The sequence below is a fragment of the Neovison vison genome, chromosome 3 (genome assembly GCF_020171115.1).
Source record: "Neovison vison isolate M4711 chromosome 3, ASM_NN_V1, whole genome shotgun sequence".
NCBI classification, from domain to species: Eukaryota; Metazoa; Chordata; class Mammalia; order Carnivora; family Mustelidae; genus Neogale; species Neogale vison.
In genome coordinates this window covers 103707945-103721816 of record NC_058093.1, presented here as the reverse complement: position 1 = coordinate 103721816, position 13872 = coordinate 103707945, and the positions used below count along the sequence as shown (strand labels likewise).

At 50.6% G+C, this 13872-nt stretch overlaps 1 protein-coding gene across 2 annotated transcripts in view; it reads right to left on the bottom strand.

Annotated features, from left to right (window-relative positions):
- The window catches only part of STEAP3 (STEAP3 metalloreductase), a 48877-nt gene that overhangs the window by 9406 nt on the left and 25599 nt on the right, over positions 1-13872 (bottom strand). For both annotated transcript variants that reach the window (XM_044242608.1, XM_044242609.1), the window contains exons 2-4: positions 9350-9849; positions 7006-7533; positions 473-637 (exon numbers count right to left, since the gene is read on the bottom strand). In XM_044242608.1, coding sequence (XP_044098543.1) covers positions 473-637; positions 7006-7533; positions 9350-9849 — 1193 coding nt within the window. The remainder of the gene's footprint in view (positions 1-472; positions 638-7005; positions 7534-9349; positions 9850-13872) is intronic.

Below are 13872 nucleotides of genomic sequence, written 5' to 3'. Positions count from 1 at the left end.
ACCTGCAGTTTTATCCCCTGTAAATGGGTGATCTTAATGCTCACCTCCTCTGGGGCCTAAAGGGGACAATAGAGCTCGTTGAAAGGAGGCTGCTGAGCGGTCAGCGAGCTCACTCACTGGCTCACTGACTCCTAGGCTAGACCAGTGAGATACACAATGACGGTGCATCATGGAATTCTGTTTGGAGAGATCAAGAACTGTAGGAACGGAGAATGTTTTAGTTCAGGGTTCACTGTTCTGTTGTCTAATTCTTTCACATGTCTACATCTGGCTTCCCCAGATGTCCCGAGGATAAGCTTGTCCTGTAGCCCCTGTATCAGGAGATGTGGGGGAGCCCTCAAGGCTTGGGAAGGCCCCGGTGTCTGACGGAGCAGTCCTGTCGCACAGAACATGAAAGCCAAGAGGGTTCACGGAGGGTCAGGGCCAAGGCCAAACGGGCTGACGCTCACCAGCACAGGCAGAACTGCTTTACCTGAACGAAGCTGAACTCCCTCCAGTTGAGCGAGTTTGCAATAGAGGGCAGTGACGTGACAGCCAGCAGGGACAGTGTACCAAAGGCCAGGACTCCCAGGGATAGGTAGATCTCCATCCGCCAGACCTCCTCCTCGATCCACAGATGACTCTTGTTGGCCAAGACCTGACGTGGGTGGAGGAAATACCATGAGCACAGCAGCAGAGATTCGTGCCCTGGGGTGAGGGCCAGAGGGTACTGTAGGGCTAGGGAAACACTGGAATGACTAACATTCTCACCACATCCCACATGGGCCTGGTCCTGCTCTAAGTGCTTTTCAGGCATCAGCTCACCTAATCCTCAACCCCATGAGATCGGGGGAACTGTTATCCCCACTTTATAGATGAGGGAAACAAAGCACGAGGATCAAGTAATTTTCCCAAGGTGACACGCAGGGCTGTAGATGGCAGAGCCGGGGTGGGGGGACCCAGGCAGTCCAGGTCTTGGCTTTCTCAAATCTTCCTGGGGTCAGTCACCCAGTACAATCAGCCATGCAGACTACCGGCTTCCACTCAGGGCACACAAAGACACACAGAGACACTAAACCCCTCCGCGTTTCCTGACTCAAAGCCACCAGCTCCCGACTTCCCACTCAGTTCCCCATTTCCGCTGAGGAACAACGCTTTGGCTCAACCATTGCCAGGCAACAGAGAGTGACATCTATCACCATCACCAAGTCGTGAGTACTTACGGGGCACCTGCTGTGTGCTGAGCCCTAGGCTGCAGGGAGCCGGGGTGCCTGGCCTCCCAGAGTGCTGGGAGTCCCCACTGAGCTAGGGGTAGACACAAATCAGGGAGCCCCTGCGGGCCCAGAGGTTTCTACTGCCCACCTCCCCACTCCCAGCCCAGCCGGCACTTCCTCATACGGCACACACACTGAAGGAAGCTTTTATTAAGGTCTTTTCATTGGAACCGTCATTTGTCAACTAGACCAGGTAGCAGAGTTCCTGGAAATCAAGGTGTTCTCTGAGAAACCCCATAAATGCTGGTACTTTCACTCTAGCAGCAGATCAGGGAACAGTATTTTCTATTCGGAAATGTGACTCTGCCTTAGCAGGCAGGTCTCTGCTGTGCAAAACAGAATGACTCATACAAGTTTGTGAGAAACTCTTTCAGCAGGGGAAAAAAAAATAAGCCAGGCCCAGTTACCAGATATAATATTAAAAATGAGTCCGGTGGGCTGAGCGAAATTGTTGAAAAGCTGATGACACAAAGCTTAAAGAAACTGAGAAAATGCCAGCCACTGGGTACTTTTTCTGCAATTTAGAAACACAATGTCTTCAGTTCTGTTTTGGGGGAGGCTGGCTCGTGTCAGTGTCCGTAAGCCACAAAAGGACCAAGGAGTCTGGGGACTCAGGTTCTCATCCTGACCGCAAGTCGTATGTGACTGTGGGCAACCCTGGCCTGGAAGAGGTGATGTCCACGGTCCCATCCCGTAACTGGGCTTGTGTACCAAGCAGCCTTGGCATTCGCGGGAGGGCTGTGAGCGACACTGCCCTGCACAGGGCAGAGAGGTCTCCTGCGTAACGCAGCTCCAAATCTTACTCACCCCTTCATGGTGTTGACAACTGCCACTAAGTAAGTCATCTCACTGCAAATTGTTTGTTCTTCCGATAGACTTCATTAGTCATTCCTCTCTGCGTTTCGGTAAGATCAGGCAGTTAATGTCACAAGTCAGAGTCTGGATGATTACACTCATATACCACACTTGCTTGCAAAATGTCTTGGTTCTTTTTTTTTTCCCTCTAATAATTTCCACTCTGCAATGCCTCCGGGAAGCAGTGGGGTGAGGTGGGCAGGCGAGCAATGGGTGGCAAGGGACCTGTGTGAGGATCTGCACCCTGGCTGCCTTCAACAGCCTGCGGGGTTCTTGCCACCTGGCCGGACCACTGTGCTGGGCTCAGGGCTCTCTGGTGTCCAGGGTCACCCATGGCTACCTGGAATGTCTATTCAGCAGCTCTACATTCCCCTGGTAATTCTCCCGTGTTCACAGCTAGTCCAGCTGGCCACTTGAGAATGACAAGGATAGTGGTTGCCAATAGGAGACGGAATAGCTCCGTTCACATGTAGGATTTCCTTTCCCTGTGGGTTGCAGGCTCTGGCCTGAAGAACCCAGGAGCAGGAGGACCAGCTTGAGCTGGTCAGTGGCATGAGCCCCTCTCCTTGTCCCAAAGGTGGTGAGAGCGTAGCGCTGACCCCCAGGCTAGCCCAGAGAAAGTGGACATAGGATGTGGAAACGGTGGCCTTTGGTAATGAACAATGAATGGCTTCAGTCCTGAGACCTGGGGCAGTCTCTTCCCTGGCTAATTGCACCACGGCCTCTTTCTGGCTGTTATCACAGAGGAAGAAAGGACGATGTTTGTGCAGTGAGTCCCATATGGCTGGCACACAGTAGGTGATTAGCACAATAAATGGCTGGTGCTTTTTCTTTTTTTTTAAAGATTTTATTTATTTGACAGAGAGGGAGAGAGACAGACAGCAGGAACATAAGCAGGGGAAGTGGGAGATGGAAAGCAGGCTTCCCACCGAGCAGGGAACTCGATGTGGGGCTCGATCCCAGGACCCTGGGATCATGACCTGAGCCGAAGGCAGACACTTAACTGGCTGAGCCACCCAGGCGCCTAGCGTCGTTGTTTTTAATAGCAGCTAGGAAGTTAGACTAGTTCTTGCCCTAAGCTCTACAGGTCCTCCTCCTAAGAGATAACCGGATATTGGGTTCACGGTGGCTAATTTAACAGCCGCTCCATGAACGTCCTCTGAGACTCTCTTAGGAGCCATGGACTTTAGGGGTGGAAGGCACGGTCATGGAACAGAATCGGGGCAGAAGACAGACCTATCAATGAGGGATTATGAAGAGGTACATAATAAACATCATGGAAGCGTGGACAAACTGCAGCAGATTGTAGAGAGGTGGGTATGGGGAGTGGGCGAGACAGGCAGGAGGAGCTTAACAGAAGCAGGGTTGACAAGGGAAATACAGGGGGCCCCTGGATGGCTCAGCCGTAAAGCATCTGCCTTCGGCTCAGCTCATGATCCCGGAATCCTGGGGTCCTGGGATCGAGCCCCACATCGGGCTCCCTGCTCAGCAGGGAGACAGCTTCTTTCTCTCCCCAATTTGTGCTGTCTCTCTTTAATCAATAAATAAAAATCTTTAATAAAGAGAAATACAAGTTTGTCAGACAGGGTGTCCCAGGGTGGGCGGTCCAGGGCAGGAGGAATGAGCTGTGGCCACTCAGTGGGCAACAGTGGACCTGAGTGTCAAAAGGACCAGTGGTGGGGGCAGAGGGAGAACGCCACTGCACTGTGAAGGGTTTCTCATTACCCTGAGGATGGTGGGGGAATCACTGAGCTGCTTCTCATCAGGGACAAGGTAAGATGCAAATTTTAGATTCTCCAACCGCCTAGAGGAGGGTGGTAGAAAGCGGTCGGAGAAAACAGTGTGTGGGTTAATCGTTTTCTTTGATTTTTGTTCTTGATCTTTGATTTTGATCTTGAAAAGTATTTCTAGGGAGCCACACAAGCAAATCAGAAAGCCCTGTACAAATATTAGGTATTGTAAGGTGGTCTACTGTCGATAAACACAGTCTCAGGGACTGTGGCTAGGATAACACTCTGTTTCCAAATCTGCAGACTCAAGGGACTGAAGGGAACCGTGGAGAGTTTCCTGTGCCCAGGCTAATGGTGGTCCCTTTCCCTGCTAGGGTGGTGAGTGTTGGCTTCCCTGGAGGCCCTGTTGAGGATGGCCTGGGGGCAGGCAGGAGCCTGAAGTCAGGGGCTGAATATACAGCAGCTTCAGCCGCCCAGACTCAGGGCCTGAGGCCACAAACTACCCAGCCTCTCCCCTAACACCTCCAGGTTCCAGCTGCTGGGCTGCCCTGCCCAGTGTTGGCCTCCTCCCCGCTCCTTCCCTCTAACCCCTCCTCCTCCCCGACACTCTCACGTCTGCCCTGGATTCAGCCCCAGCTCTACCTTCCAGAACTCTGCAGGACAAGGGAAAGCCCAGTGCATGACAGGGCTTCACAGTCTCCAAGTGATGCTGTCCTGTGGGAGTGACGGTTGCCTGGCAACCTCCATGGTGGGGAGGTGCGCCTGCAGCCCTACAGGGCTTGGCCCTCTGCGCTCTGGTTATTTGCAAACGAAGTTAATACAACATCAAGTAGAGCCTTGGCAGGGGAGAGAATTGAGAGAATGGCAATCAGAGGGCGGATGGGAGAAGGGGGGCGCAAGGGTCTGTCTTTTGCTCTAGGGGGGAAGAGGAATTACCTTCTTCTCCACCCACTACCCGAAACACCTGCCACCCAGATCTGCCACCTCCTGGGCAGCAGACATTGTGCCAATCCCTGAGAAGCCCCGCAGAGCCTCCTGCTGAGCAGGCTGGCTCATTTTAGAAGAAAATATCATCAAAGAGCATCACAAACAGAAGCAGTGGGAGAGGCCTCACTCTGCATTAGGGCCTTCAGGACAAACTGGGGGCTGTGTCCTGCTGAAGGTCAAGGTCTCTGTTCTAATTAGTGATGTTGGAGAGCAAGAGTTTAGGGCTCTGGCCTTCAGGCGTTTTTACCACCTCCACTCCCACCGCAGAATCAGGACAGCAAGAGACAAGCCGGGTCTTATGTCATTCTGCAGCCCCAGGGCCTGGCAGAGTTGGTACTCAGGGAATGAATGAGTGAATGACCTGAGTTCTGGGATCATTTACTCAACTGTTCATTTAGACTTAGTTTCCCCAAATAAAGCAGTAAGGATCTAAGCAAGGATCTGAAGTCAAACGGCTGGATCTGAATCCCAGCTCAGCCACTTACAGGCTGTGTGACTTTGGTCAAGTGACTTAACCTCTCTGTGCCTCCATTTGCTTACCTATAAAATAAGGGTAGCCTAGCACATGCACTAGAGGAATGAGGGTTAAATGAATTCCTGGGGAGTCCATGAAGCACTTAGGATGGTGCCTGGAATACAGCATATTCTTTTTCAAGGTTTGTGCCCTGTTATTTTTCCCTTCTTCTCATTTACAGTGGGCGTCTTGCTTCTCCGCCTGAAGTCTGGGGTTCTTCCTTTCTCTTGGGAAAGCCTCAGCCCACAGATGCAATGATGCCAGGTGTCTGTGGGTAGGGAAGGATGGGGGCACTTGAGAAACTACCAGCAGGGGAGCCCCAAGAGTGAATGGAGGGCTGAGGTCCATGGTTCTCTGGAAGCAGCCCAGACTTGCCTCCAGGTCCCGTTCTGGGAGGTTGCTGGGCTTCTGAGGGGATGGCTACATGGTAGGTCTACCTGAGGAGATCTCTGTCTCCCACGTGAGAACAGGAACTGCAGAGGCCGCCTGGGCTAGAATGAGGGTCTCACTGGCAACTAGGCCAAACTCTAGTGGGTGACTAGTGTCCTGTAGTGGCAAGGACCCATGTGCCTGGCCAGGGACTGGAGGTAGCATTAGCACATGGTAGGGGAAAGAAAGGCAATGTTGCTTATAGACTGGAGCCTGGGACTCAGAATCAGGCCCTGTAAGCTTTGTAAACCAGGGGGGATCATCAGGGGACCCTTTTCTGTGGGTACAGGTGCCCGCTGGTGCTGCCTGTGTTGCTACCTGGCTTGGCCTGAAGGCCCTCCATTCCCCAGGAATCCTGCTGGCAAAGAGCACCATAGGGTTTCCTAAATGAATGAATCATTAACAATTCTCCCCAGGCCCCTCACTCCCCAGCTTGCTTCTGTGGCCTTCCCCACCTCACCTGATGGCAACTGCCTCCATCCAGGTGCTCAGGCCAAAAACCCAGAGTCATCCTTGACCATCCCACTTACCTTCTATTTCAAAATACTGTGCACTTTGGCTTCAAAATTTGCCTTCAATACTTTCTTGCCCTCTGCTGCTCCCATCTTACTCCAGGCCCCTGTGACTTCTCATCTGGGCTCCTGTGCGGGCCCCCAGTGGGTCTCCTGGCATGTGCTTTTGCCCCCTGCTGCCTGTTCTCCCCACAGCAACCAGAATAAGCCAGCTAAAACATTAGGCGGAGCAGCTCCCCTCCTCAAAACCCTTCCCCAGCTCCCTGTTTCACTCAGAGCCCAAGGCCAAAGCCCTTCCTCTGCCTTCAGGGCCTCCCCAGTCTGGCTTCAACTATTCAGGCCTGGCCCACCACCCCTCGCTGGTCTCTTGGATGCTCCCACCAGAGAGCCTCTGCTTTGGTTGCTCTCTGGGCCAGATGGCTGCTCTCAATCTCCTTCCGCCTCTGCTCACCCGTCACCACCTCAGCAAGGCCTCCCCTCTAACCTGCTTTCAGACAGTTCCACCACTCTCCCCTGCTTGGCTTTTCTCCTTAGCACCCAGGTCCTTCTGTGGAACCTCTGAAACTGTCCTGTGCCCATCCCCCCCACTGCTCCCAGCCTTGGGCTGCGTCCCCCAGCATCAACACCACCCCGCCTGGCTCACCAGTCCTCAGCATCTCGTGCAGCCGCCCTGGCAGGACCCCGCGGGCTGGGGGTGGGGTGGTGGCTGCACACGCAGGCCGTACCTGTTTGATGGCGAGGTTGACCACCTCGTAGCGGTTGACGCGGCCCAGGGGCAGGCAGAAGCTGTAGAGCGCGTGCAGCGCAGCACAGAAGAAACTCAGCAGGCCTATCTGCTTGCGGTGCTGCAGCCAGTGGTCCAGCCAGTCCGGGAAGCGGCGGTACTTGGTGCCACGGCGTAGCTGCAGGGCAGCTGCCAGCATGCCGGGCAGGTACACCAGGGACAGCAGCACATAGGCCACGCACGGCAGCGTCGTGTTGACTACGGACACGGGCAGCTTGTAGAACTTGCTCTTGCCATCCCGCACGTAGGGTTGCAGGACGTCCCGGACAAAGTTGTAGACGTAGAAGAAGATGAAGAGCCCCAGGGCCAGGAGGGCGGGCACCTTCCAGCCTGGGAGAAGGCGCAGGGGCATGGCTTCCACCTCCCGGGCGGAGACCAGGGACCCCATGTCCACAGGCATGAAGCCCATGGCCTGCACCATCTCTGAGACCGCCCGCTTGGCTTCCGGGTGGTCACTGCAGATGGGCACCTGGGGGGAGGAGGTAAGAGGAGAATCAGAGGGGGTCACAGGCCACAGGAGTGAGCAGGGACTGGGGGGTAGTGTCTCCACCCAACTCCTCACTGAGCAGCAGAGGAAGCTGAGGCCACGAGCCACAGCACAGAAGGTGGCTCTGATTCCCAGCCCAGGCTCTTCCCCCTGCCCCCCGTAGCCTCCTGGCCCCTGGTCCAGCATGACCACGATGCAAAGAGAGGACCCAGGGCTTACCCAACAATGAGCGTTTTTGTCCAGTTCATGGTTATCGGCAACCACAAGCAACATGGCACCTGAGGAGCCCCCAGGAGCCCCTGGAGTAGGTACTTGGAGAACGGTGGCCTGCTCTGGGGTTCGCTCAGTAAATGGGCTTTGAATATGGCCCAGAATGTGCAGCCGTGGATGCAGCTCTGTCCTTCAGTCCATGAGTGTCCCCTTTGATGGTGTACCTCGGCCCCCATGGCCCTCAGCCAACACACAAGCCAGTCCCAGACTCATAGCCCATGGCTTGCCACTGTGAGCTCCGGGTGGTGTCTTTGGATCTCTGAACACTGTCGCCTTACTCACACGGCTATGGTCTGTCTGGTCCACAGAATGGACTCAGCACCTTCTATGCGCTAAGCTTTACACACGTAGTCCTGCCGCCTTACCAAAAGCCTACAGGTCCGTACGGCCCCATTTTGCAGGTGAGGAAACTGAGGTCCAGAAGCTTCATTACTCACCTCTGTACCTTTGCAGGTGGTCCCCACAGCCAGGGATAGCCTCCCTGCTCCCTGTACCTGACACCAGGAAGTAGCACCAGGCCAAAGCTGATCTCAAAGTCTTCCCTAGCCAGCTGCTCTGTTTCCTTCTAGGCCCTGCCACCGAGTCCTCACACACTGTTTCTTGCCTGTCCACACACGGGAGTCCTACGGTGCAGGCTACATGCAAGGCCCTCCAGTCAGAGGCAGTGAGACCCTTGAGTGCTCTCCCACAGAGTGGCACAGAGTTGGGCACAGGAGGCATTTGGGCTGGACGAATTGGTGGAAGTTCTCACACATGTAGAGCCTGACATCCTTTTGGCATTAAAAACCACCTTGTCGGGGCACCTGCGTGGCTCAGGTTGTGATCCCAGGGTCCTGGGATCGAGCCCTACATTGGGCTTCCTGCTCAGCAGGAAGCCTGCTTCTCCCTCTCCCACTCCCCCTGCCTGTGTTTCCTCTCTCGCTGTCTCTCTCTCTCTGTGTTAAATAAATAAAGAAAATCTTTAAAAATAAATAAATAAAAACCACCCTGTCTTCATAGGAACCCCTCCTGCGAACAACTGTATGCAGCTCTGGCCATTTCCTGGAGCCATTTTCCAACCCCCGGGGGAAAAAAAAATCCGCTATTGACTGTTCTGGAAAACTGACTCAGTTTTTCGAAGCCCTTGGAATTCGAGTGCTCAAGTTTGGGACCTGCCTACTTCCCCGGGACTTGGCACATAAATGTGTTACTTTCCTCCTTCTAATAAGTCCATTTTCATAGCAGAGTCTCTCTTGACTCCAGATAGTAAAAAGAAAGCGCCTTCCACCTTGCCCTCCCAGAAATCGAGTTACCATGGAAGAAAGGACACAGGTTTCAGATTCGTATGAACTGGGTTCACATCCCAGCTCTCCAGCCATAAGACCTGGTATGCATAAGTTCATTAACATCTTCTGAGCCACAGTTTCCCACTGTGTAAACTGGAACTCTATAGTGATGTGAAATAAGCCTGGCATACTAAGGGGCCTCAACAAAAATTAGCCATTTATATTTATTGTTTTGATGGCTGGCATTCCCCACCAGCACCTACCTGTCTGTTCCCATCCCTTGGGCCAGACTGCAGGGTCCAGGCAGAGATAACATTGAAGGCCTTGACCACTGTGCACGTGGGGAAGAGGGAAGCCAGGTACTCTGCATTGGATTCGCGGTGCCGGAGGTGCTCCTGCTCTGTGGGGTTGCTCACGTCCACGAGGATCTTGCCAGCCAGCTGGTCACTGAGGCCACACAGCGAGGAGTAGTGCTCCCGGAACATAGCCACGAAGATGACGTCAGGGGAGTCCACTGCCTCTGCCTGGAAAGTCACTTGTGCCGCTGAGGGAAACAGCCCGGCCGTGCGTTTAGGGTTGCGACTCCCCACCACCACGCTAAAGCCGGAGCCCACCAGGCGTGTGACCAGGGAGCGGGCAAAGTCCCCACTGCCCAGGATGCCCACTTTGGGGGCCTCACTGGGGGTCTCGGCAAGGCTCCCATCGCTGTCCACCAGGCGGCGGCTGATCAGTGGCTTATCCATCTCTCCTGACACTTGGGTGGCTGGAAAGAAAGCAGGACTTGATCAGCGGAGAGCTCCCAGACTGTCCTTCACATCACCTTCCTCTTACTTGTCCCTGTAACCACACGGTGGTCAAACATTCACCCAACAGACCTCCACGGGTGTCAACAGGTGGTGGTACTGACTGAGCAAGGAGGGTAGTTCCCCAGGAGGGCACAAACTCAGAAGAGTAAGAAAGACCTCTGCCTTCCACCCTCTTCCCACTGTCCTGAATTATTTGCTTGGGACAAACATGCAAATTTGCGTAGTGCTGAGAAAGAAGTATATAGAACTTCCATGATGAGGGTGTCTGGGGGGCTCAGTCGGTAAAGCATCTGCCTTTGCCTTGGGTCATGATCCCTAGGTCCTGGGATCATGTCTGTGGCGGCCTCCCTGCTCAGCAGGAGTCTGCTTCTCCCTCTATTCCCCGCTCCCACTCATGATCGATCTCTCTCTCTCTCTCTCTCTCTCAAATAAATAAATAAATAAATAAAATCTTTTTTTTTTTTTTTTTAAAGTAATGCTTGGGGTGCCTGGGTGGCTCATTCAGTTAAGTGTCTGCCTTTGGCTCAGGTCGTGATCCCCAGGTCCTGGGATCCAGCCCTGCATCGGGCTCCCTGCGCAGCGGAAAGCCTGATTCTCCCTCTCCCACATCCCCTGCTTGAGTTCCCTCTCTTGCTGTGTCTCTCTCTGTCAAATAAAGAAAAAAAATCCTTAAAAAGATAAAAAATTAAAAAAAGGAATGCTTAAAAAAACCCCACCAACTTCCATGATGAATGCTATGCAGTGCCATACTTCTTTTCAGAGGAGTATGTGAGAGATGGATGGACAGTGTTACTGTCCAGGAGTGACCCCCACCTCACCGCCGCTGGGTATTTTCTGATTAATAGGAAGGGTGACATGTCCCTGTGCTTGTTCACATTTTGCACTTTGGGAAGGCACCTCTGTGCTCTTTCTTGAGTAGATGACGAGCAGCTTGAAGGCAAGAACCTCATATTATTTGACTTTGGGTCTCACCATTTTTGTCCCAGGACCTGGAGTTGGAGTTCAATGTCAGCTGAGTGAACGAATGAACACTGACCTCTGTTCTCTCAGAGGGGGGCTGGAGTGGGACATGACAGTGAGCGGGACCCTGAGATTGCGTAGGTGCCCTGGGATCTCCTTTACTGAGCTGGACACATGAGTGGCCATGGTGGAAAACCTGGGCTTGAGCCAGGAGCTCACAGTGAACTTGGGCAAGAAAAATTCTACTAACCTTGCCACCAGCTTCCAACTGAAATTTGCCATTTCCTTCGAGCATGAACGTAAGCAGCAGACCCCAACAGTGCTGGCAGTCAGTGCTGACCATATCCCAAGTTCTTCAAATACTATTTAAGAGTTCTTCAAATACTATTTAAACTTGTCACTCACTTAAAATTATGGTAGACATACAATATATTTATAAAGCAAATATTAACAGATGTGAAGAAACAGATGGCAGCACAATAATGATAGGCGACTTCACTACCCCCTCAACAATGGATAGATCATCCAGAAAATCAGCACAGAAATGTTGGACTTGGACTACCGTTGAGACCAAACGAACCTAACACATACACAGAACATGCCAACCAACCGCAGCAGGATGCACATTCTCATCCATCCACAGAACACTGTCCAGGACACATCACAAATTAACTCATAAAATGAGTCCTACAAATTTGTAAGGACTGAAATCATAGGAAGTATCTTTTCTGATCACAATGGTCTATAACTAGAAAAAGGGCAAATTCACAAATATGTGGAAATTAAGGCATACACTCTTTTTCTTCTCAATTTTTTATTTAAATTCTAATGAGTCATCATACAGTGTAATACTGGTGTCAGGAGCAGAATTCAGTGATTCATCACTTACATACAATACCCAGTGCTCAACATAACAAGTCACTTCCTTAATGCCCAGCACCCATCTAGCCCATCCCCCAACCACCTCCCCCCCCAACCCTCAGTTTGTTTTCCATCTTTGTCTCTTACCGTTTGTTTCCCTCTCTCCAATTCTGCCCCTCTCCTTGTGTGCATCTGTTTTATTTCTTAAATTCCACATATGAGTGAAATCACAGAGTATTTGTCTTTCTCTGACAGACTTAATTTTGCCTGACATACTACACTCTGGCTCCTAAAACAGACACTTAGATCAATGGAACAGAACAGAAAGTCCAGAGGGCCTGGGTGGCTCAATTAGTTAAGCAACTGACTTTGGCTCAGGTCATGATCCCAGAGTCCCAGGTTCGAGTCACACACTGGGCTCCCAGCTCCATGGGGAGTCTGCTTCTCCCTCTGACCTTCCCCCATCTCACGTTCTCTCAAATAATAAATAAAATCTTAAAAAAAAAAAAAAAAAGAATAGAAAAGTCTGGAAATGGACCTACAACTATATGGTCAACTAATCTTCGACAAAGCCAGAAAGAATATCCAGTGAAAAAAAGATTGTGTCTTCAACAAATGACACTGGGATAACTGACCAACAACATGCAGAAGAATGAAACTGAACCACTTTCTTACGCCACACACAAAAATTAGTTCAACATGGATGAAAGACCTAAATGTGAAACAGGAATCCATCAAAAATTCTAGAGGATGGGGGGCCTGGGTGGCTCAGTCATTAAGCGTCTGCCTTCAGCTCAGGTCATGATCTGAGGGTCCTGGAATCGAGCCCCACATCAGGCTCCCTGCTCAGTGGGAAGCCTGCTTCTCCCTCTCCCACTCCCCCAGCTTCTGTTCCCTCTCTCTCTGTGTCTCTGTCAAACAAATAAATAAATTCTTTAAAAAAATCCTAGAGGAGAACACAGGTAGCAACCTCTCTAATCTCAGCTAGAGCAACTTACTAGAAACGTCACCAGAGCCAAAGGGAAACAAAGGCAAAAATGAACTACTGGGACTTCATCAAGAAAAACGTTTCTGTACAGCAAAGGAAACAACTAGAAAACTAATGGGCAACCTGAAGAATGGGTGAAGATATTTGCAAATGACGTATCTGATAAAGGGTTGGTAGTATCCAAAATCTATAAAAAAATGTATCTAACTCAATACCCCAAAAAACCCCTAATAAACTCTTGGACAACCAATGAGCCAAAGAAGAAATCATAAGGGAAATTCAAAAATCTTGAAACAAATGAAAATGCAAACTCAGCATACCAAAACTTACGGGATGGAGCAAAAGTGGCTCTCAGAGGGATGTTTGTAGCTTAATGTGTATCTTACAAAAGAGGAAAGATCTCAAACAATCTACCTTTATACTTCAAGGAGCTAGAAAGAGAACAATTCTGAAGTTCTAGCAGAAGGAAAGAAATAACAAAGATCAGAGTAGAAATAAATGAAATAGAGGCTAGAAAAACAATAGAAAAGATCAATGAAACTAAGATCTGGTTTTTTAAAAAGATAAACCAAAGTGATAAAACTTTAGCTAGACTAAGAAAAAACAGACTCCAAATAAAAAATGAAAGGTATATTACAACTGATACCGCAGAAATACCAAAGATCATAAGAGACCACTACAATTATCAAACAATTATATGGCAAAAAAAACTGGACAACCTAGATGATATGGATAAATTCCTAAAAACCTACCATCTACCAAGACAGAATCATGAGGAAATAGAAAAGCTAAACAAGCCAATAATGAGTAAGGTGACTGAATCAGTAGTAAGAAATCTTCCACCAAGTATTTCAAGAAGATTTTTAATGCTAGCCCTTCTCCAACTGTTCCAAAAAAATCAAAGAGGAGGGATCACTTTCAGGCTCACTTTATGAAAATAGAGTCACCCTGATACCAAAGCCAGGTAAGGACACTAAAAGAGAAGAAAATTATAGGCCGATATCCCTGATAAGCACAGATGAAAAAAATCTTTGACAAATTACTAGCAAACTAAATTCAATAGCACATTAAAAGGATCCTATACCACTATCAAGTAGGATTCATCTCTGGGATGCAAAGATGGTCCAACATATACAAACCAGTAAATAAATGTGACATGCAACCACAGAAT